General features: G+C 52.0%; 1 protein-coding gene across 1 annotated transcript in view; it reads right to left on the reverse strand.

Moving 5' to 3' along the window:
* Nucleotides 1–209: 209 nt before the first annotated feature.
* Nucleotides 210–20,796, reverse strand: part of CLPTM1 (CLPTM1 regulator of GABA type A receptor forward trafficking) — a 46,557-nt gene continuing 25,970 nt past the window's right edge. Inside the window, exons 5-14 of the mRNA XM_066271840.1 lie at nucleotides 18,111–18,228; nucleotides 8,002–8,087; nucleotides 7,188–7,308; nucleotides 6,361–6,605; nucleotides 5,204–5,297; nucleotides 2,767–2,957; nucleotides 2,406–2,501; nucleotides 1,952–2,087; nucleotides 1,145–1,312; nucleotides 210–976 (exon numbers count right to left, since the gene is read on the reverse strand). Of these exons, the coding sequence (XP_066127937.1) occupies nucleotides 651–976; nucleotides 1,145–1,312; nucleotides 1,952–2,087; nucleotides 2,406–2,501; nucleotides 2,767–2,957; nucleotides 5,204–5,297; nucleotides 6,361–6,605; nucleotides 7,188–7,308; nucleotides 8,002–8,087; nucleotides 18,111–18,228 (1,581 nt within the window). The 3' untranslated portion in view covers nucleotides 210–650. The remainder of the gene's footprint in view (nucleotides 977–1,144; nucleotides 1,313–1,951; nucleotides 2,088–2,405; nucleotides 2,502–2,766; nucleotides 2,958–5,203; nucleotides 5,298–6,360; nucleotides 6,606–7,187; nucleotides 7,309–8,001; nucleotides 8,088–18,110; nucleotides 18,229–20,796) is intronic.

A 20,796-nucleotide genomic window follows, 5' to 3' on the forward strand; every position in this document is an offset into this window, starting at 1 on the left:
CCATCTGTAAAATGGGGACAGTTATGGAAACCCATCAGAGGGTTGCTGGGAGGCGGAGAAGGGTGAGAAAGGGGCCTACCCAAGAGGGTCCCTGTTCTCACTTGACCGTGCCTTGCACCCTGCAAGGTCTCCTTCCCAGACCTGGGAGAGCCAGCCATACCTGCTCTCCAAGGTGACGAAGGCAGGCAGACACAAGGGGGGTTGTTGAGTTTAAGTTAAACACCCACATGAATTTATTAAATCCAGACTGTTAAAGGGCGGCGGTCTGGGAGGGGGCTGGTCAGGGGATGAGGGACAAGATGATGGGACGGCTATGGGCATCCCACAGAGGGGCCCTGGCCTCTCCCCTGCCTGGCTCCCCCCCTCAGCAGTGCTCCGTCGGCTTCACCATGATTCTCAATGGCGCTGGGCTGGCGGGGCAAGATGGCTAAAACATGGGGACAGACAGATGGCGCCTCCACAAACCACGTGCCCCGGCGTGCCCCAGCCCCCACACCATGCACTGGGCCCTGGCCCAAGAAGGGCCTCCCGCCGCCTCAGCCCTGTATGTCCAGGGAAAGGGCAATAGGGAGGGGAGGCGAGGGGCCCAGGTTGGCAGGGGTGGTGGTCACCAGGAGCCAGAGTGGACAACAAGGACCAGGAACAGTTAGTTAATCCCTTTTCTTGTCCTCTGCTGGCTTTGGAGGGACTTCCTGGGGCTCAGTGGTGGAGCTGGCCCCCTGTGTGGACTTGGCAGACAGGGGTGCAGAGGCCTCCTTCCTGGCGGCAGCTGTGACTGTGGCAGGGTCCGGAGTGGTTAGGGACAGGAGGGCCCCTGTTGCTGTCGGAGCCTCGGCCAGGGGGGCTGCTGCTGTCGGGGCCTCGGCCAGGGGGGCTGCTGCTGTCGGGGCCTCGCCGCTCATGCCAAACTCATTCACCCGAGTGGGGTCGACGCGGTAGATCCACCGTTGGTAGAGGTAGATGAAGAAGACCACATCTAGATGTGAGGGTGTGTGGGGGGGGCAGGGTGAGGGCAAGGCACCCACCTGGCCCACCATCGGGGGGGGGGAGCTGCACCACCCTTAGCCCAGGCTCCTGAGCCCTTCCTGTGCATGCCTAGCTCCAATAGGAGCCTCCTATCGGCCCACCCGCCTGCCGGCCTCACCGTCCCGCAGGCAGCCGATCCGGTACATAACAGGCATCTTGATCACAAAGGCAAACAGGTCATCAATGAAGGTGTTGAGGGCCTTGTAGGTGAGCATGCGCCAGGGCAGATGGGCCACAGACTTGAGCTTGTAGTTGATGAAGAGCTGGGGTGTCATGGTGATGAAGCCTGTCGTGGTGGTGGTGATGAGGAGACAGCCGTGAGCAGAAGAAGGGACATCCTGATCCTTGACCTCTTTGACCTCACTTCCAAGCTCCCTCCCTTCACTCACTCTACTCCAGCCACAATGGCTTCCCTGCTGCTTCCAATCCCTGAAGCACATCCTACCTCAGGGCCTTTGGACAGCTCCCTCCTTTGGCATCTTTCACACCTGTTTCATGCCATGTTCTCAGAGATAGGTCTCCCTGATCACCACCTAATGTGCACCCCTCACCCTGACCCCTTCCCAGCACCCATCACATGCTGTCAATCACCTGGTTGTTTACTGTGTGGGTTCCTGAGGATGAGGACTTAAATGCACTGTTCATTGTCTCCAGGAAGCCATCCCTGACCCCCATACTGGACAAGCCAACCCTGTGAGGCTCCCCATGTGCCACCCCCGCCTACCCTAATTGTCCTTGTCTGGGGATGGGTCTGGCTCCCACACCGGACCCTGAGTGCTGGGAGGACCAGGTGGAGCCGGCTGACTTGATCCGCCCCACTGCTGAGTTGCTGGCATGGCCCAGTGTGGGGCGGAACACCTGCTGAGCGCCTGCCCTAACTGGAGTGCGAACTGGGAACTGGAATGCAAGCTGGAGAGCTGCTCACCAAACGTCAGCAAGAAGCCGTAGAGCATGCTGAGCACCCAGGAGTACCAGCCCTTGTGCTCCAGGTACAGAAGGCTATAGACAGCGTAGCAGCCCAGGAGTGGGAAGAGGATCCATGATAAGTACCGAAACGCCATCTGTGGGGCACAGAGTGGGGTAGGGACTCAGCTCCTCGGGCCCCACCTGGCACTCCTGATCCGGTCCTCACCCACCCACACCTGGTCTGGCAAGCCCTTCTAAGGGAATTTCCAGGTGGCCCTGGGAACTTTGGATTCAGACAGGAAATGTACATGGCAGGTGGGTGACTCGAGAGGATGTGACACAGGCCATAAAGTATAGGCCCATCAGTCAGCAGGCAGAGGCCCTGTTATTTCCACCCCTGCCCGTCCTCTCATACCCTAGGAGTATGTGCAGTTTGGAAACCCTCCCCATGACCCACTGTGGGGGATACTCACATCATCATATACTTTGGTCGAGGACTCAACATATGTGGACTTGTCTTTGAAGGTTGGGCGGGGAAAGAGTCCTGCCACCTTATGCTGCCGGTCCAGCTGCGAACAGGGAGGGGGCCGTGGTCAGTTGCTGTGCTGGCTCCTGGCCCCCATGCCTGTTCTACCCTCTGCCCTTCCCCATGGTTCCCAGTTCCCCTGCCCCACATGACCCGAAAAATCCCCTGGTGCAAAAATCCCCTTGGTCCTGGGAGTGCAGCAGGCGCATTGGGAAACACCCGGGGGCCAGCTCCAGGGTCTGGCTGACCAGATAATCCACCTCCCAAACCCTGGCAGCCCCCAAAAGAGCATGGCAGCTCAGCCTTACCCGGACATCCATGACCTTGGTGATCTTCCAGAGGTCAATGAGGACCCCGATGAAGACGCTGACCTGGACCACAAAGTTGGTCTCATTGTCCAAGATATAGAGGAGGACCACGAATGACTGGAAAACTCCAAAGAAGACAGAGCGCACGGACAGGCCCTCCAGAGACTGCCGGCTGTTCCAGAACTGGATATCTGAGCACAGGAGTTGGGGGGAAGCCAGGAAGTCAAGTCCTTCCTGTGGCGCCCTCAGGTCCCACCCTCCTCAGACCCCAGGGCAGGTGCTGGGTCACCCAAGGCGGAGGGGCGCACATGACCCTCCCTTTCATAAAGAACCTCTGCTTCTCAGGTGCCCCCTGGAGCACTGGGCAGGCAGGACCTCTGCAGACCTCAAATCTGACACCCCGTTTCCCAGAATGTAGTTCCTCGATTAGTTGACAGTGACTGCTGCCACGTCCCAAGTGCTCACCATGAGCCAGGTGCTAAGGGCTGGTCAGAGAAGCCACTTCCCTGAAGCCTCACAGCCTGGCCTAGCAGAATCTGGCCAGAAAGCAGGTCTTTGTGACACGAGACCTGAGCCACATGCTTCAAATCCATCTCCTCCAGCCCACCACCCTGAACCATGAGGGAAGTAGCCCAGATGCACCTAGATAACAAACAAGGGCCCGGGGCTCTGGTCTCCAACAGGAGATCCTTCCAGTGCTGTTCCTGGACCCACCTCGCAGGGCCCAAGTCAGCCCTCTCTGAGCCCCAGTCTCTCTGTTGGCCAATCATGGATAACAGGACCATCTGGCCCTGCTTGGGTTGCGAGTTTAATACCTGCAGCCACAGGAGGCCGCCCACGACAATGCCTGTTTTACAGAGGCGAAGCCAGGCCCGCGGCCACACACAGCCAGGGCCAGCGTGCACTCAGTGAGTGCGGGCTGAGAGCCCCGGCCAGCTGGCCAACCTGCTCTGGTTCTGGTTCAGGAGCTCCAGCACAAACACTCAGCAGGCTTCCCCTCCCCCGTCAGACCCTGAGACTTAAAGGGGACATTCACAAAAATCTCCAAATCCTGACCAGGGAGAATGGGTCTGGAGCTGGGGTTCTGGTGGGGGTGAGGACATCCCCGTCCTGTCCCAGACCAGGCAAGCAGCAAGCATGGGTGTAAAGCTGGGCTCATCCAAGGCCTACACCCCTGCTTTACCTTGGGTGAGTGACCACCCCTCTGCGCCTTCATTTTTTATCAGGAAAAGAGCACCCCCGCCAGCCCAGCTCCGTCAGGAGTGTCTGTGAGCGGGCACCACCCAGACACAGTTAGTGCTCCACACTCCACAGCCTACACTCCCCTGCCAGGGGTCGGCACCCACTGTTCAGGTCTGATATTATAATCTTCTAGAATATAACTCAGGGGTCGGGAACCTATGGCTTGTGAGCCAGATGTGGCTCTTTTGATGGCTGCATCTGGCTCGCAGACAAATCTTTAATAAAAATATAATAATGTTAAAAATATAAAACATTCTCATGTATTATCCATTTCCTACTGCTCATTACAGCTGGAGCCAATCACAGCTGTCCTCCGGGACAACAAATTTTTACTGGATAATGCATAACGTACACGGGTCATTGTATGGCTCTCACGGAATTACATTTTAAAATATGGGGCCCTTCCCCAAATGGGGCGTTCATGGCTCTCTCAGCCAAAAAGGTTCCCGACCCCGATATAACTCTTAGTTACAGCAATATTGTCTTAATAACCACAGTATTTATGACCACGGCCACTCCCAGAGGCAGAGCAGCAGGCCTTCTGCACCCTGGGGCTCTCTGGGAAGGGACACAGTGGCTGGCAGGGCCTAGGGGACGATGGACGTGGGTGCTGGAGCAAGGTGCCTGGGTCCAAATCCTGGCTCTGCCAACTGGGAGCTGTGTGACTCAGGCACGTTATCGAACCTCCCTCAGCCTTTGCTGCCTCGCCACAAGTGTGGTGGTAACGACAGGCTTCCTCACGGGGCTGTGGCTGAGGACTCAATGAGCTAACTAATGAGAGCCCTCAAACCCCAGCCACCACCACTGTTGGCCTTTGGAACATGGGGACCTCCTGGAGACTGGGCTGTCCAACCTTCCCACTCGGGTGGCCTTCCCCAGCCCGCAGCCTGCTAAGCAGGGTGACAGGAGCCGCCCTGGGGCTTCCCTGCTCCAGGCCGTGGAGTTCCCCGGCCCAGCCCCTCCCCCAGCACCACACCCAACGGACTATGGGAGTTTCTGGGCTGGGAGTTTTGGGGCCATCATGCTTGCCAGGTCACTAGGCCTCTGGAGAGAGGGGCTGAGAGAAGCGAGGGAGGGAGAGGAACTATGGGGAAGGAGGGAAAAGCGGGAGGGGGCAGACCCTAACCCCCTACTGGGCACCCTCCCCCCTCCAGTTTCCCAAGGCCTCTTGTAGGCCCCAGGGCCCCACCCCTACCGTTCTTGAAGGCCAGGAACTCAAAGACACTATGGACGATGGACACAATGATGGTGAGCGCCAGCAGGTAGGGGTTGGTCTCTAGGAGGGCAACCTAGAAGTGAGGGCGGGGAAGATGCCTGTGAGCGCAACTGTGCCCTCGCTGCGGGCTGAGCAGCAGCACCCTTATTAGCCGACCCCTCTCCTCCTGGATCCCCTTAAGAATCTGCGCACAGACCTGACCCCTGGGGCTGCCCAGAGAGGAAGAGTGCACACTGGCCAGAGATGGACAGGTGGGCATGGAGAGGTGGGCGAGTGAGGCAGAGAGAAAGGGAGACAGCGACGGGGAGAGAGGCACAGCGACAGGGGGATGAAGGGACAGTTGGGGTGAGGAAAGGAAGCCCAACACGGGAAGCAGCTCCAGGCAAGCACAGCTGAATCTTAACAACACAGACACAGGCAGAGAAAGATGGGGTCCTTAGGAGATCTTCAAGGACACAGCGACAAGGAGCAGCGTCAGAAAGTCAGGCTATGGCACAGGAGTAGGGAGGAGTCCAGACCCCAAGGGCCTGGTCAAGGAAACAGAGAGGGCCCTGGCCGGTTGGCTCAGCAGTAGAGTGTCGGCCTGGCGTGCGGAGGACCCAGGTTCGATTCCCGGCCAGGGCACATAGGAGAAGCGCCCATTTGCTTCTCCACTCTCCACCCCCTCCTTCCTCTCTGTCTCTCTCTTCCCCTCCCGCAGCCAAGGCTCCATTGGAGCAAAGATGGCCCGGGCGCTGGGGATGGCTCCTTGGCCTCTGCCCCAGGTGCTGGAGTGGCTCTGGTCGCGGCAGAGGCCAGAGCATCGCCCCCTGGTGGACAGAGCATTGCCCCTGGTGGGCGTGCCGGGTGGATCCCAGTCGGGCGCATGCGGGAGTCTGTCTGACTGTCTCTCCCCGTTTCCAGCTTCAGAAAAGAAAAAAAAAAAAAAGAAGGAAACAGAGAGCTGTGAAAGGGACCACGGGAGCCTTGGAGGTGGGATCCTCAGCGTCAGCCAGGGCTGAAGGTAGGGAAGGCACCTGACAGGTTGTGAAACCTGTCAGGGGAGCACTGCCTGGAGGTCCAAGGCTGACAGTCTGCTCCACTTCCCCTTCCTCTCCTGCAGCCAGGAGGGTGCCTGGAAGCCCCGACCCCCTCACCTTCACCGAGTCCTGCTCCTCATCTGACTGCTCGTACAGTTCGTCCCCCAGGAAGTTCCAAGGTGACTTGGTGCTCTGGGCGGCGTAGAGCTGCCAGCGCCAGAGCGAGAGTGGGCAGAAGGAGACGCGGAGCGGCAGGCTGGCCAGACTCTCGTTGATTGGGTAGTAGTCCTTCTGCAGGTTCCAGTAGTCATTGAAGTAGATGATAGGGTAGTAATCACCGCTCACGGCATCGAACTTCACATCTGTAGGCACGTGGAGCAGAGGCACTGCTAGCCTAGGTTGGAGCCACGGGCCCCCGTGAGAGTAGGGAGACCCCTCAGGACTTCCAGGACAAAGGTAAAAAATTCGAATGGGCCCCTGACAGAGACTGAGGACAGGGGACATTTCTTGGCTGTGCCATGAGGAGATGAAGGGCCAGCTGACCTCAGCAAAGGGGACAGGGGAAGAAGGGCCGAGCAGGCCCAAATGAAGTGGACAACTAGGGTTCAGCTCCAGCCCACAGCTGCCCTGAGGATGACCACATATCAGGGTTTTATCAAAGAAGTCAGACATCTGGGTTTCTAAGTGGTGCTGCCTCAATTTCAACTCGGGAACTGATGCACATTTTTTGGAAACAGCTCATGGGCTGGTGGGGTCTTATCTACAGACTGGATTAGGCACATTGGGTGATCAGTTCCGGGCTCATTGGGGGTGTGCAAGAAAGGACAGTAGTATCTCGGGAGGGGCAGGGCAGGGCAAGGCAGGGAGGGCCATTTGGGTAGATGGGAGACCCAGGAGGCAAGGGAATAGCCTGGTCAGGAGCTCAAGGGGGATGGGGGCCTCACACTGGTCCAGAGGCGGAGGCACGCTGCCCTTCACCCACGGCGTGTGGTCATCCACGATGTTGATGGTGATGTTGGGGTGCCAGTGGGAGATCACCTCTACAGGCCCATAGTCTTCGGCCCTCTGAGGAAAGATGGGAGGGGGGGGCACAGAGGAACTTGCTCACTTCCTCCTGAGGGCTCCCATGACAATCATGACAGCAGAAGAGCAAACCACCACAGGGACCATTGGCCAAGGACTCAACCCAGCCAGCCCCATGCCAGCCTTTACAGACCCCACACAGCCCTGGGCCCCCCAACCTGACAGCAGAAAACCTAGGCCTACAGATCTAAATGGGATCATATATACCAGACTGTAAAGGGGGCCCCACATACAGCTGCCACTCACAGACCACCTAACTGGGACCACCTTGCAGCACAGGTTAACACCCCAGTTCCCCAGCCCATCCAGGAAAAACTCCTACTGGAGACTCATAATTGGTCTGTACTCTGCCTTGCTGGGCTCGGGCTCGGGCTCTGGGCCTAACTTAGGTATGAATCCCACTATGCCATTTCGTGGCTATGACCCTTCGGGCAAGTCTCCCCATCTGAAAGTGGGAATAGTGACGGGACCCACCCTCACCTGGAATTCTCCCAACTCCCTAAGAGGTAGCTCCGCTTCCTAACTCCATTTCCAGAGAGAGAAATGGGGTCAGAGATGAGGAGACTGGGCCGAGCCCCACGCAGCTCAGTGGTGGCATCAGAGAGCCCACATGGGCTAGCTGCTAGGCTGTCAAAGGCCCAACACTCCCAGGACCCAAGAGCCCTGCTCATTCACCTTGATCATTTCTGGGTCAGCTTCTGTCTCTCCTGTCAACAGGTTCTTGGTTTTCTGAAACCGCCGGCGCTTGTATTTGTTGATCACTGTGGAGGGGAAGCAGGGGGAGGGGTGAACACGAGACCTGCTGGCATCAGGGGGACCCAGACCCCAGTCCTCTGCCCACCAAGAGCTGTTCACTGGTTTCCTGGCTCCCACTCCACCATCCGCCACCTGACAGGGGTGACCTGGCAAGCCTGAGCTGCCCTCCCAAATCTCATCCAGCTCTACTTTATCTTCATTGGACACAAACATCTAACATCTATCCAATGACTCGAGTCAGAAACATGGAGACTTTCTGGTCCAGAAACTGCTGCATCCGTTCCACTTTGCCATCCTGAGGACGCCCCCTCCAAGACATGCCTCCAATCCAAATTCAACTCCCACCTCGAAGGCCCCACACCGAGCCAGCCAGTGACTCCCTCTTGGATGACTATATTCACCTCTTCACTGGCTTTCTGGTGGCCACCCTAGCCTCCTGTGACCTTCTCTGTGCCAGGAAGCCAGCAATTCTTTTAAACCAGGTATCTGATCTTGTCCTTCTACCCTCCAAACCCGACGGCCACCCCTGCCCAAGCGGGGCGCCTTCAGAACTCACAAGCCTCACTGACCACTCAGCCTTCCCTCGCCCAGCTCTTCACTCTCCTCAAATGTGTCAGTCAACCTGGGGCCTTCGGTCATGCCGCGCCATCCCTGACCCGTTTCCACCATAGATGAAATCTTCCTGGTTAGTTCCTTCTTACCCTTCAAGTCCCTGGTTAAATGTCCCTCCTCCACAGAGCTTCCCTGCCCATCTCTCTGAAGGAGGCCATCCAGTCATGCTCCTCACCATCTCCATTTCCTTCACAACATTCCATCATTGCCCCCAACTGACCTGCCCACTGGTTTGTTTACCGTCTGTCTCCTCAACCTGTCCGTAAACCCAGGAGGGGAGGGGCCCATTTTGGATACGGAGGTATTCTGTGCTCGGCCTGGGCCTCCAGCAAGTGCCCAGTGACGACCGCTGGGACACATAAACGTGAACAGGCAAACTGCAGAGTGCCGGAGATGGCCTAGAACCACCAATGTAAGACTCTGGGGCTGTGAATTCCCAGCCAGCAGACCTTACTTCCTCTTGCTGAGGCCATGCTGGCCACAGGCTCTCCACTGCCCTGTCCTGAGCCATGCCAGGACTTGCCTGGAGGACGGGACCGCTGCTTGTTTATGCCTGATCTTCCCGTCTCCACTCTACCTGAGTACTTTTCAGCTTTTTTATGCTGGCACAAAATGCAGTGTGACCCTCCTGTGACTTCTCTAGCCTGCCCCCTAGGGCCAGAGAGAGACGAGGAGATGGGAAAGTGAGCTAGCCAAGCGCAGAGCCCTGGAGTCATATCCTGGCTCTGTCTCACAAGCTGAGGGCTGCTGGTGAGCTACATCACTTCCCTGGGCCTTGGTCTCTCCTTAGGAGAACAGGGATACAAGCCCCATCTCTTCTTGGCAGGACCACTGCGAAGTGGCTCTCTGCTCCACCGGACAGAGCATCCCCGGATGTCACATCCACACAAACCAAAGGGCTCAGATCCCTTCCGCCCACTCAGAACCAGGGCCCGAGGCATCTGGATTCTACACATGAGCTCATGTTCAAAAACAGGGCCTGCTGCTCTTACTGTTAACACAGATATCATCCCATCACTTCTGTCATTAATGCATTTGAGACTTTGTCCCCAAGTCCAGGGGGAGCAAGAAACACCCAAGGGTTTGCACCCTGAAGAATCAATTCCGGGGGACATGCTCCACTGCTGTTCCGTACCTGGGAGAGGCTGTCCAGGAAAGGGAGGAGCTGTGCCCACCGGGCCCCAGAGGGCCTGGAGGAGGAGGCACAGGAGAAAGGCTTTGGCACAGGTGGAGAACATTCTACAACTTGGCAGCACCCAGATGGAATTATAATACAAAATGGACCTGGCGACCTGTGGGGAGGAAAGAGTTCCCTTTTCTCGGAGTTCAAGCTTCTAGAGGTGCAGCAGCCAGGATGGTGGTCACTGGCCACACGAGGCTACTGAGCACTGACAATGTGGCTGATCCAAACGGAGATGTGCTGTGAGTGCAAAACACACCAGATTTTGAAACTTAGTGCAGAGGAAGAAAAAGAATGTAAGATAATCTTTATATGGATAATCTTTTTTTTTTTTTTTTAATATTTTATTTATTCATTTTAGAGAGAGAAGAGAGAGAGAGAGAGAAGGGGGGAGGAGCAGGAAGCATCAACTCCCATACGTGCCTTGACCAGGCAAGCCCAGGGATTCGAACCAGCGACCTCAGTATTCCATGTCGATGTTTTATCCACAGTGCCACCACAGGTCAGGCTGGATAATCTTTTTATGGTAACTCTTTATATGGATTTCATGTTGAAATGACAATATATTGACGTCAATAAAACTATTAGCTAATGTTAATTTTATAGTTTAATTTTTTTTTAATGTGAACACTAGAAAACAAAAAAATTTTTTTTGAGATTTTATTTATTCATTTTAGAGAGGAGAGAGAGAAAAAAAAATACAGAGAAAGTAGGGGGGAGGGGGGAGGAGCAGGAAGCATCAACTCCCATATATGCCTTGACCAGGCAAGCCCAGAGCCTCGAACCTGCAACCTCAGCGTTCTGGGTCAACACTTTACTGCGCCACCGCAGGCCAGGTGAGGCTAGAAAACTTAAGATAACTCAGTGGCTGGCACTGCATCTCTAGGGAACAGCGCTGCTCCAGAGGACTGAGTGCTGGCCCTGTGGGGAGAAGGGGCTGCTCTGCTCCCACACTCCCATTCTTTGCCCTGGAATTGGATGGCTGGCTCCAAGTTCTTGCTCCAAGGAGTCCCAGCTGTGAGGCAAGCCTGGGTGATCCTGGTGAGCTTTCCAGGTTCACCAGCTGCAGACTCTGTTTTGCAGACTACACCAACATCTGTCTCAGTGACTGTGAACACCATCTCACCACACAGCAACAAGGGAAAAACACACACACACAAAAAAAATACTAGCACCAGTGAGGGAAAATGGGACGCAAACGAGCAGTCACCCACCTGGGTCACACTAAAGGCAATCTCTAAGGCATCAGGCACATCTACCCCAGGCCTCCGGCAAATCCCATTTGTGGGGACATGTCTTTAGGGATGGCCCCTGCAGGCCACACCCCCTCAGCTCACCTATGCCCACACAGTTGCAGAACCTGCTGCATGGAAGGCAGTGGGTGGAACACCAACAGAATATATTGTGAACATGCTCACTTAAAACAATGCTCATGCCCTGGCGGGGGGTTCAGTGGATAAAGCATCATCCCAGCACACCAGAGGTTGAAGGTTCAATCCCCAGTTGGCACATACAAGAAACAATCAATGAGTGCACAACTAAGTGAAACGAGTTAATGTTTCTTTCTCTCTCCCCCTTCCTTCCTCTCTCTCTCTCTCTCAAAAAATCAATGGAGCCCTGGCTGGATAGCTTGGTTGGTCAGAGCGTCATCCAGAGGTGCAGAGATTGCCAGTTTGATTTCTGGTCAGGACACATACAGGAACAGATCGATGTTCCTATTTTAACTCTATCTCCCTTTCTCTCTAACTAAAATAAATTAAAAAATTTTTTTTTAAATCAATGGAAAATATTGATTTTTAAATTTTATTAATTTAATTTTTTTATTTTAATTTTATTTTAATTTTAATTTTATTTATTTATTTATTTATTGTATTTTTCTGAAGCTGGAAACAGGGAGAGACAGTCGACAGTCAGACTCCCCACATGCGCTCGACCGGGATCCACCCGGCACGCCCACCAGGGGCAATGCTCTGCCCACCAGGGGGTGATGCTCTGCCGTGACCAGAGCCACTCTAGTGCCTGGGGCAGAGGCCAAGGAGCCATCCCCAGCGCCCGGGCCATCTTTGCTCCAATGGAGCCTTGGCTGCGGGAGGGGAAGAGAGAGATAGAGAGGAAGGAGGGGGGGGGGTGGAGAAGCAAATGGGCGCTTCTCCTGTGTGCCCTGGCTGGGAATCAAACCCGGGTCCCCTGCACGCCAGGCCGACGCTCTACCGCTGAGTTAACCGGCCAGGGCCACTTTTAGTTTTTTAATCATGTATTTATTTGGCTTATTTTTAAATTGTTTTTTCATTGATTTGAGGGGGGGGTGTTAGGGAGAGAGATCAAGGGAAAGGAAGAGAGAGAGAAGCATCAACTCATTGTTCTACTTAGTTGTTCCATTTAATTGTGCATAATTGGTTGCTTCTTGTATGTGCCCTGACCAGGGATCAAATCTGCAACCTCGGCATGCCAGGATGATGCTCTATCCACTGAGCCACTTGGCCAGGGCCTTGGCTTATTTTTTAATTAAATAAATTCTAAAATTATACCATATCAAGACTGTCCAGGCCCTGGCTGGTTAGCCCAGTCAGTTAGAGCGTCATCCTGAAACACCAAGGTTTCAGGTTGGATTCCCGGTCAGAACACATACAGGAACATACAACTAAGTAGGACAACAAATGAATGCTTCTCTCTCTCCCTCTCTCCCCCTATCTGTCTCTCTAAAATCAATCAGTCAAAAAAAGAGACAAAATAATAATTTGGTATACCTTCCAGTTTTGCCAACATTCCCATAACACTTCCTTGATAACAATGGCATCTCTGGAGGTGGAGGTGAGTTCTGAGACAAAGTCAGTGAGAAGGGGCGACACACCCCTCAGTGAAGTCCAGTTACATTTAGAACTTAGTCATGGAATAATCTGTCTACCACTGACAATTCTTCTCACATTTAATTATTCTTCCATTTTTCTCCCCTAAAGCCTTTCCTCTATCTCTAGTTCCAGTGTAAGACCTATCCTAAACTATCTTAAATTCTGGAGAAGAGAAATTAAAATGTGATCAAGATAAGTTAGCCTGACAAGGCGGTGGCGCAGTGGATAGAGCGTTGGACCGGGTTGGACCGGGATGTGGAAGACCCAGGTTCGAGACCCCGAGGTCGCAGCTTGAGCGTGGGCTAATCTGGTTTGAGCAAAAATTCACCAGCTTGGACCCAAGGTCACTGGCTCCAGCAAGGGGTTCCTCGGTCTGCTGAAGGCCCATGGTCAAGGCATATATGAGAAAGCAATCAATGAACAACTAAGGTGTTGCAATGCGCAATGAAAAACTAATGATTGATGCTTCTCGTCTCTTCGTTCCTGTCTGTCTGTCCCTGTCTATCCCTCACTCTGACTTTGTCTCTGTCTCTGTAAAAAAAAATTAAAATTAAAAAAAAAAAAAAAAAAGATAAGTTAACCTCCTGACCTGTGGTGGTCCAGTGGATAAAGTTTCGACCTGGAATGCTGGGCTTGCCTGGTCAAGGCACATATGAGAGTTGATGCCTCCTCCTCCTCCCCCTTCTCTCTCTCTCTCCTCTCTAAAATGAATAAAGTCTTAAAACAAAAAAAAAGATAACCAAATTAAAATTTTAGCACCCTAAAAATGTGGCTCTGGCTGGTGGCTCAGTGGATAGAGCATCGGTCTGGTATATGGACTCCCGGGTCTGATCCCTGGTCAGGGCACCCAGGAGAAGCGACCATCTGCTCCTCTCCCTCTCCCCTTGTCTCCCTCTTCCCCTCCCACAGCCAGTAGCTCAACTGGTTCCAGTGTGGCCCCAGGTGCTGAGGAGAGCTCAGATGGTCCAAATATCAGCCTCATGCATTAAAAATAGCTTGGTACTTGGTACTCAAGCACTGGCCCCAGATGGGGCTGCTGGGTGGATCTTGGTGGGGTGCATATGGGAGTCTGCCTTACTCTCTCTCCTCCTCTCACCTAAAAAATAAAATTAAAAAATAAAAATAAAAATAAAAATGTAAGTGATTTGATCATTGGTTAACAAAAAGCATTCTTTCTTTTCCAAGATAATGGCAATTCTTTTTCTTTTTAATTTTTTAAAACACTGACTTTAGAGAGAAAAGGAGAGAAACATCAATTTGTTGTTCCACTTATTTATGCATCCGCTGGTTGATCTGTATGTGCCCTAACTGGGGATCAAACCTGTAGCCTCGGCATATCGGGCCAATGCTCTAACCCAACTGAGCTACCCAGTCAAGGCCTGATGATGATTCTTTTTTTTTTTTTTTTTTTACACAGAGGCAGAGATAGACAGGGACAGACAGACAGGAACAGAGAGAGATGAGAAGCATCAATCATCAGTTTCTCGTTGCACGTTGCGACTTCTTAGTTGTTCATTGATTGCTTTCTCACATGTGCCTTAACCGCGGGCCTTCAGCAGACTGAGTAACCCCCTGCTGGAGCCAGCGACCTTGGGTCCAAGCTGGCGAGCTCTTTGCTCAAGCCAGATGAGCCCACGCTCAAGCTGGCGACCTCGGGGTCTCGAACCTGGGTCCTTCCGCATCCCAGTCCGACGCTCTATCCACTGCGCCACCACCTGGTCAGGCCTGATGATGATTCTTTATACATTTCTTTTTTTCCATATGGGTACTGTGGGTTTTTTTTTTGAGAGCAAGAGAAATAGGGCGGAGGTTGAGAGGCATAGAGAGAGAAAGAGTAGCATCACGTCATTCCCTTTAGCTGTCACTGATTGTTCCTTGGATGAGCCCTGAGCAGGGATCAAACCCACAACTTCAGTGCACTAGGATGACACTCTAACGATGAGCAACCCGGCCAGGGCTGGGCACCTTGGCTTTTAAATATTTTATGTATTGATTTTTTTTTTTAGAGAAGGGAGAAAGAGGAGGGAAAAGAGGGGCAAGTGTCAATTCATAGCAGTTACTTCTTGTATGTGGGCACCTTGGCTTTTAAAGTATCAATGGCCTAGCTCACAGCCTTGAGAGAATCAGCCCTGTGGGTCAAGGACACAGCAATGATAATGTGCTTTTGACACTGGAACTAAGCCAAGTCCATGGAACACCATTTCTGCGTAACGTCATTACAAATTCTTCTGACTTCGTTTTCGGTCATTGGTGGGTATGCTTCATATTCTAAGCTAATGACTTTTTCTCCTTCTAAGTTATTTCTTGTGGTCCGGAGAAGTCACCAACTGTGAGACTCCATCTACTGAAAGTTTCTCAGCAGTGAATTTTCTCTTTAGATTTCTCTTCAACTTCATTCACATCTTTCTCAAGGGGCACCACAGCACTACTGTCCACCAATGGGGGATGATGGCAGTTTTGCCCCCTGACTGATGCAGGAGAGGCTGATATATTTGTTTTTTTTCAAATTTTTTAGATTTTATTTATTCCTTTTAGAGAAAGGAGAGAGAAGAGAGGAGGAGCAGGAAGCATCAACTCCCATATGTGTCCTAACCAGGCAAGCTCAGGGTTTCGAACTAGTGACCTTAGCATTCCAGGTCAATGTTTTATCCACTGCATCACCACAGGTCAGGCACAAGGGCCTGGTACCTTGACGAAGAGCCAGTAACAGTAACACCTGATGTCTGACATTGGCCGATCCCAGATGTTGTGTTTCTGTATCATTCTAACTCTGTGATGCTTTCACTCCCTGTGGCACAGAAATGGTCTCTGAACAAATTCTTATTATTTAGGCACTTTTTACAAAATACACCACTTCGGCCTGGTACAGCCACACAATCCCGCCTGAGATCACCCTCCTGCCCGAGGTCACTGGTCTGGAGCCCTGACCACAAAGGCCAGGATATTTTTATATCAAAATAAGAAAGACCTAATCACACGAACAGAAGCCTATCTGTTACCATGCCTTACAAAACCGCCGAAGGCATTGTCACCCAAATCCACAGGCGTGAAAACTGAAAGTGAGATGGAGCTCACAAAATTATGGGAGGGGAGGGGATTTCTGAGCGAGCCTTTTCCAGAGCCCCTGAAACTCAAGTTCAGGGGGAGATCCTATGACAGCCAATCAGGAGACAATGGATTCCGCGACAAAGACACAGAAGAGCAAGAGAAAAAATGCCAACACTCATTAACCTCATGGAGAATGAAGTTGGACATAAAAGAAAAAGTAAACTACACTCACTGTGTGGTTCTGATGCAAGTTACACACTCATCATTTGAATACTGAATGTTCATCTAATCGAAATTATGTTCCTGTGTTGGGATTTCCTCTTCCAGAGTAGGAGGGTCGGGAGATAATGTCTAAAACTGAAAAGCCAAGGGGCCTTGGGGATTAAGAAGCAGAAGAGCTAACTGAACTTGAAAGCAGCTGCCTGCTGGAGGTGGGATTTGGGGGAGGAGGGGAAGTGGAGTTCAGGGTATTGAGTTTTACTGTCTTGTTGATTATTTGGGTTTTGAACTATATACAGTTGACACTTGAACAACATGGGTGTAAACTGCACAGGTCTATGCAGATTTTTAAAAAGAAATACCTGTACTGTTTTTGATCTGTGGTTGGGAGTCCACGGATGCAGACTGCTAACTGTATACATTGATCTATGTCATTTTATGTAAGGGACTTGAGTATCATCAGATTTTGGTGCCCGCTGGGGTATGAGAACCAATCTCTTGCCTAACCTGTGGTGGTGCAGCGGATAAAGTGTCAAGCTGGAATGCTGCGACTGCTGGTTTGAAACCCTGGGCTTGCCTGGTCAAGGCACACACAAGAACTCATATTACTGTGAGTTGATGCTTCCTGCTCCTTCCCCTTCTCTCTCTCCTCTCTGAAAATCAATAAATAAAGATATCTTAAAAAAAAAAAAAGGTAAAAAAAAAAAAAAGAACCAATCCCTTACAGATACTAAGCTATAACTAAATCTGGGGAAGTAAAAAATTATACATACAAAATGAAAAATGAAAAATTACATACATTTTCATCTGTACAGAGGGCCAGCACACCTATCCTGTGTTGTTTAAGGATCAACTGTACTTTTTTATTTATTTATTTATTTATTTATTTATTTATTGTATTTTTCTGAAGCTAGAAACGGGGAGAGATAGTCAGACAGACTCCCGCATGCGCCGACTGGATCCACCCGGCACACCCACCAGGGGCGATGCTCTGCCCACCGGGGGCGATGCTCTGCCCACCGGGGCATCGCTCTGCCACGACCAGAGCCACTCTAACGCCTGGAGTAGAGGCCAAGGAGCCATCCCCAGCAACCGGGCCATCTTTGCTCCAATGGAGCCTTGGCTGCGGGAGGGGAAGAGAGAGACAGAGAGGAAGGGGGGGGGTGGAGAAGCAAATGGACGCTTCTCCTATGTGCCCTGGCTGGGAATCAAACCCGGGTCCCCCGCACGCCAGACCGACGCTCTACCGCTGAGCCAACCGGCCAGGGCCTCAACTGTACTTTTTAACAAGAGATAAGAAACAAATTTAAGAAGAGGTGGTGGGCAGAGAAAATTGTTTCAATATAAGGCAGTGTCAGAAGTCACAAATGGCCATCCCTGACTCAGGGCTTCTCAAGGGGTCACCTGCAGTACCAGGGTGTATCCACCAGGTCGGGATTCCCCCAGTGGGCACCCAGCCCCAGCTAGCAGCCAGCAAGAATGAGAATGAAGGACCTTTTCCAGTTCCAGAGCCCTCAGCACGGAACTGAGCAGGAGGGTGTCTGAGAACTGAGGGCTCACAACACAGCCACGCAGAACCCATGTAAACAAGTCGCCTGGGAGCTAGGCACTGTCCCACAAGACACCCCAAGGGTGACATATTTGTGCAGTGCACTGTTCACGTGGGTTGACACAGATGCAATCAGAGCTCACAATGGATGAAACACTTTCAAAGGTCCTCCTGTCTCCCTCTGCTCATCATCCATTCACAAACTCTTCTCGAGTGTCAGGCCATCATCCATTCATAGCCTATTCTCGAGTGTCAATCAACCCACCGACCATTCACAGACTAGTCTTGGTCATCTACTTCTACCAAATCACGTACTGCACAGCAACTAGCCCATCACCTCCCTTTCAAAGGTCCCCCTGTCCGCCTGCTCTTTCTAAGTTCCCTGCTCTCTCATCTGCCTGAGGGGTGTCTACAGAAGAACAAAGGGTGGCCTAGCAATCCCAGCCCCTGGGCACAGGGTTCCTGCGAGTCCTTGTGGACCCAGGATTCGAGGCCCTGCACTGCACTGGCTTGCAGTGCCCAGGCTGCCAGCCGTCAGGACTGTGGGTCTAGGCTGTAGGGACTGACTTACTCCGAGACATGTGGACTGTGGCAAGCCGGCGGTACAGGGCCTTCTGCCGGGGGTCCGGGTGGAAGCCACTCTTGGTGAAGTAGACATGAATGTAGATGGAGCCATTCTGCTGCACGCTCTGCAAGGCGGGTCGACAGGGAGAAGGAAACGCTGAAGCCCCTCACAACACATGCCCCCAGCAGCTTTCCCACCCGCCAGTTCTCCAGCTGGGCAGGCAGTGTAGCTTAATTAGTTAGAGTGTTGTCTTGATACACCAAGGTTGTGTTCCATCCCCGGTCAGGACACATACAAGAATCAACCAATCAATGCATAAATAAGTGGAACAACAAATCGATGTTTCTCTCTCCCTCCCTTCCTCCCCCTCTAAAATCTATCAATCAATAAATAAAAAGAGCAAAACACCAGAGTCAAACAGACTTGAATCCAGTGGTGGGATTCAAGTAATTTAACAATCAGCCCTGCCAGCTGACTCAGCGGTAGAGCATCGGCCCAGCGTGTGGATGTTCCTGGTTCAATTCCTGGTCAGGGTACACAGGAGAAGCGATCATCTACTTCCCCTCCCCCTTCTTTTTCTCTCTCTTTCTCACTTCTCCTCCTGCAACCATGGCTGAATTGGAGCGAGTTGGCCTCAGGAACTGAGGATGGCTCCACAGCCTCTGCCTCAGGCACTAAAAGAGCTCGGTTGCTGAGCAACGCAGTAGACGCCCCAGATGGGCAGAGTGGGCTTTCCAAATGGATCCCAGTCAGGGTGTATCCCAGTCAGGGTGTATCTCGGTCAGGGTGCATGCGGGAGTCTGTTCCTGCCTCCCGGCCTCTCACTAAATGAAAAAAAAAAAAATAATAATTTTAACTGGTTCTCTGCCCTAATGACCGTTTTAAGTATAAAAAAACGACAGACTAAAAGGCAGTTTATTATTTCATGCATTTAATACTTAAATAATAAAAAAGGTACACAAAACTAGATTATAAAAGATTTAAGATATTAATGAAAAAATATTAAGTAATACCTGACAAAAAATAATAAAACTGTTATTTAAGATATTTCCATACTGCTTCTTGATTGGCGTCCTCACTTGCTATTTTTTTCACCTATGGACAGAATGAACATTACTACGGGCACTTAGAATATGCTATTGTGCAGATGAAAATTTAAAAAGAGTAAGGAATGAAAAAAAAGATAAGGAATGTAAATTTGTGATTTCCACATTGGACGACTGCCCAAGCGCCCACCACAGAGAGAAAGGAACCCTGATTACAAGTGCCATTTTAACAATCGGTTTGCTAAACTCAACAAAAAATTAGATACGGTTTTGCCAAACCGGTGCAAACCAGCTGAATCCCACCACTGCTTGCATCAGAATTTTGGCTCTAGGCCCTGGCCGGTTGACTCAGTGGATAGAGCATCGGCCCAGTATGCAGATGTCCTGGGTTCGATTCCTGGTCAGAGGACATATGAAAAGTGATCATCTGCTTCTCTTCCCCTTCCTCTTCCCCTCTCTCCTTCTTCCCTCACAGCCAGTGGCTTGACTGGTTCGAGCATCGGCCTCAGGTACTGAGGATAGCTCAGCTGATTTGAGCATCAGCCCCAGGTGGGGGTTGCCAGGTGGATCCCGCTCAGGGCACATGCAGGAGCCTATCTCCCTTCCTCCCACTTAAAAAAATGAAAGAAAGAGAAAGAGAAAGAGAAAGAGAAAGAGAGAAAGAGAGAAAGAAAGAAAGAAAGAAAGAAAGAAAGAAAGAAAGAAAGAAAGAAAGAAAGAAAGAAAGAAAGAAAGAAAGAAAGAAAGAAAGAAAGAAAGAAAGAATGAATGAATCTTGGCTCTAGCACTTCCCCTTGCTGAGCCCCTGTGCCCACCCACAGGGTGCAGGTCATGAGAGCTAAAGGCACAGCAGTGCTGTCGGGATTATCCCAGAGCACCTCGCATGTCACTCAGGCATGGAGTAGGCAATCAATAAATGACCTTAATTCATTCAACAAACAGGGGGACCAGACCCTGCTTCAAATGGTAACTGCCTAATCCACTGGATTCACATACCCGTAACACACGAACTCTGAAGCAGTGGTCATGCTGTGATGCCCATTTCCCAGGAGCGCCCAGTGGGGCTCACACAGAGGGTTTACATCATGTGCAGTGACTGAGAGAATCTGAACCCAGTCTGCGGGTTTCTGTGCGGCTCTGCCCCTCTCACCATCTGTGTCCCACCTCTCTATCTCCCGAGGCGGGGAGCGGTCTATGCTCACTCCACCACAGACAGACAGGAACACTGAAGAGGGTGGCCACCTGCAAGGGCACAGGGTGGATGGCAAGGGCACACCCGAGTCTGCTCTGATCTTCATGCAGAGCTGGATTCACTTGCCCAGACTGTTTCCTCCTCGCTTCCCTGCCTTGAAGTCCACCTCTGTGTCATCATGTTTTTCTATATTTTAGGCTGTTTCAATATGTTGGGGGACCCTAGCTGGCTGGGTAGAGACCGATTCTGTAGGCCTAGCCAATCGTTAGAAATAATAAACAATTCACCTGCCTGGAACAGGGCCTTTTTTTTTTTGTATTTTTCTGAAGCTGGAAACGGGGAGAGACAGTCAGACAGACTCCCGCATGCGCCCGACCGGGATCCACCCGGCACGCCCACCAGGGGCAACGCTCTGCCCACCAGGGGGCGACGCTCTGCCCCTCCGGGGGCGTCG

The sequence above is a fragment of the Saccopteryx bilineata genome, chromosome 3, assembly GCF_036850765.1.
Source record: "Saccopteryx bilineata isolate mSacBil1 chromosome 3, mSacBil1_pri_phased_curated, whole genome shotgun sequence".
Classification (NCBI taxonomy): Eukaryota; Metazoa; Chordata; class Mammalia; order Chiroptera; family Emballonuridae; genus Saccopteryx; species Saccopteryx bilineata.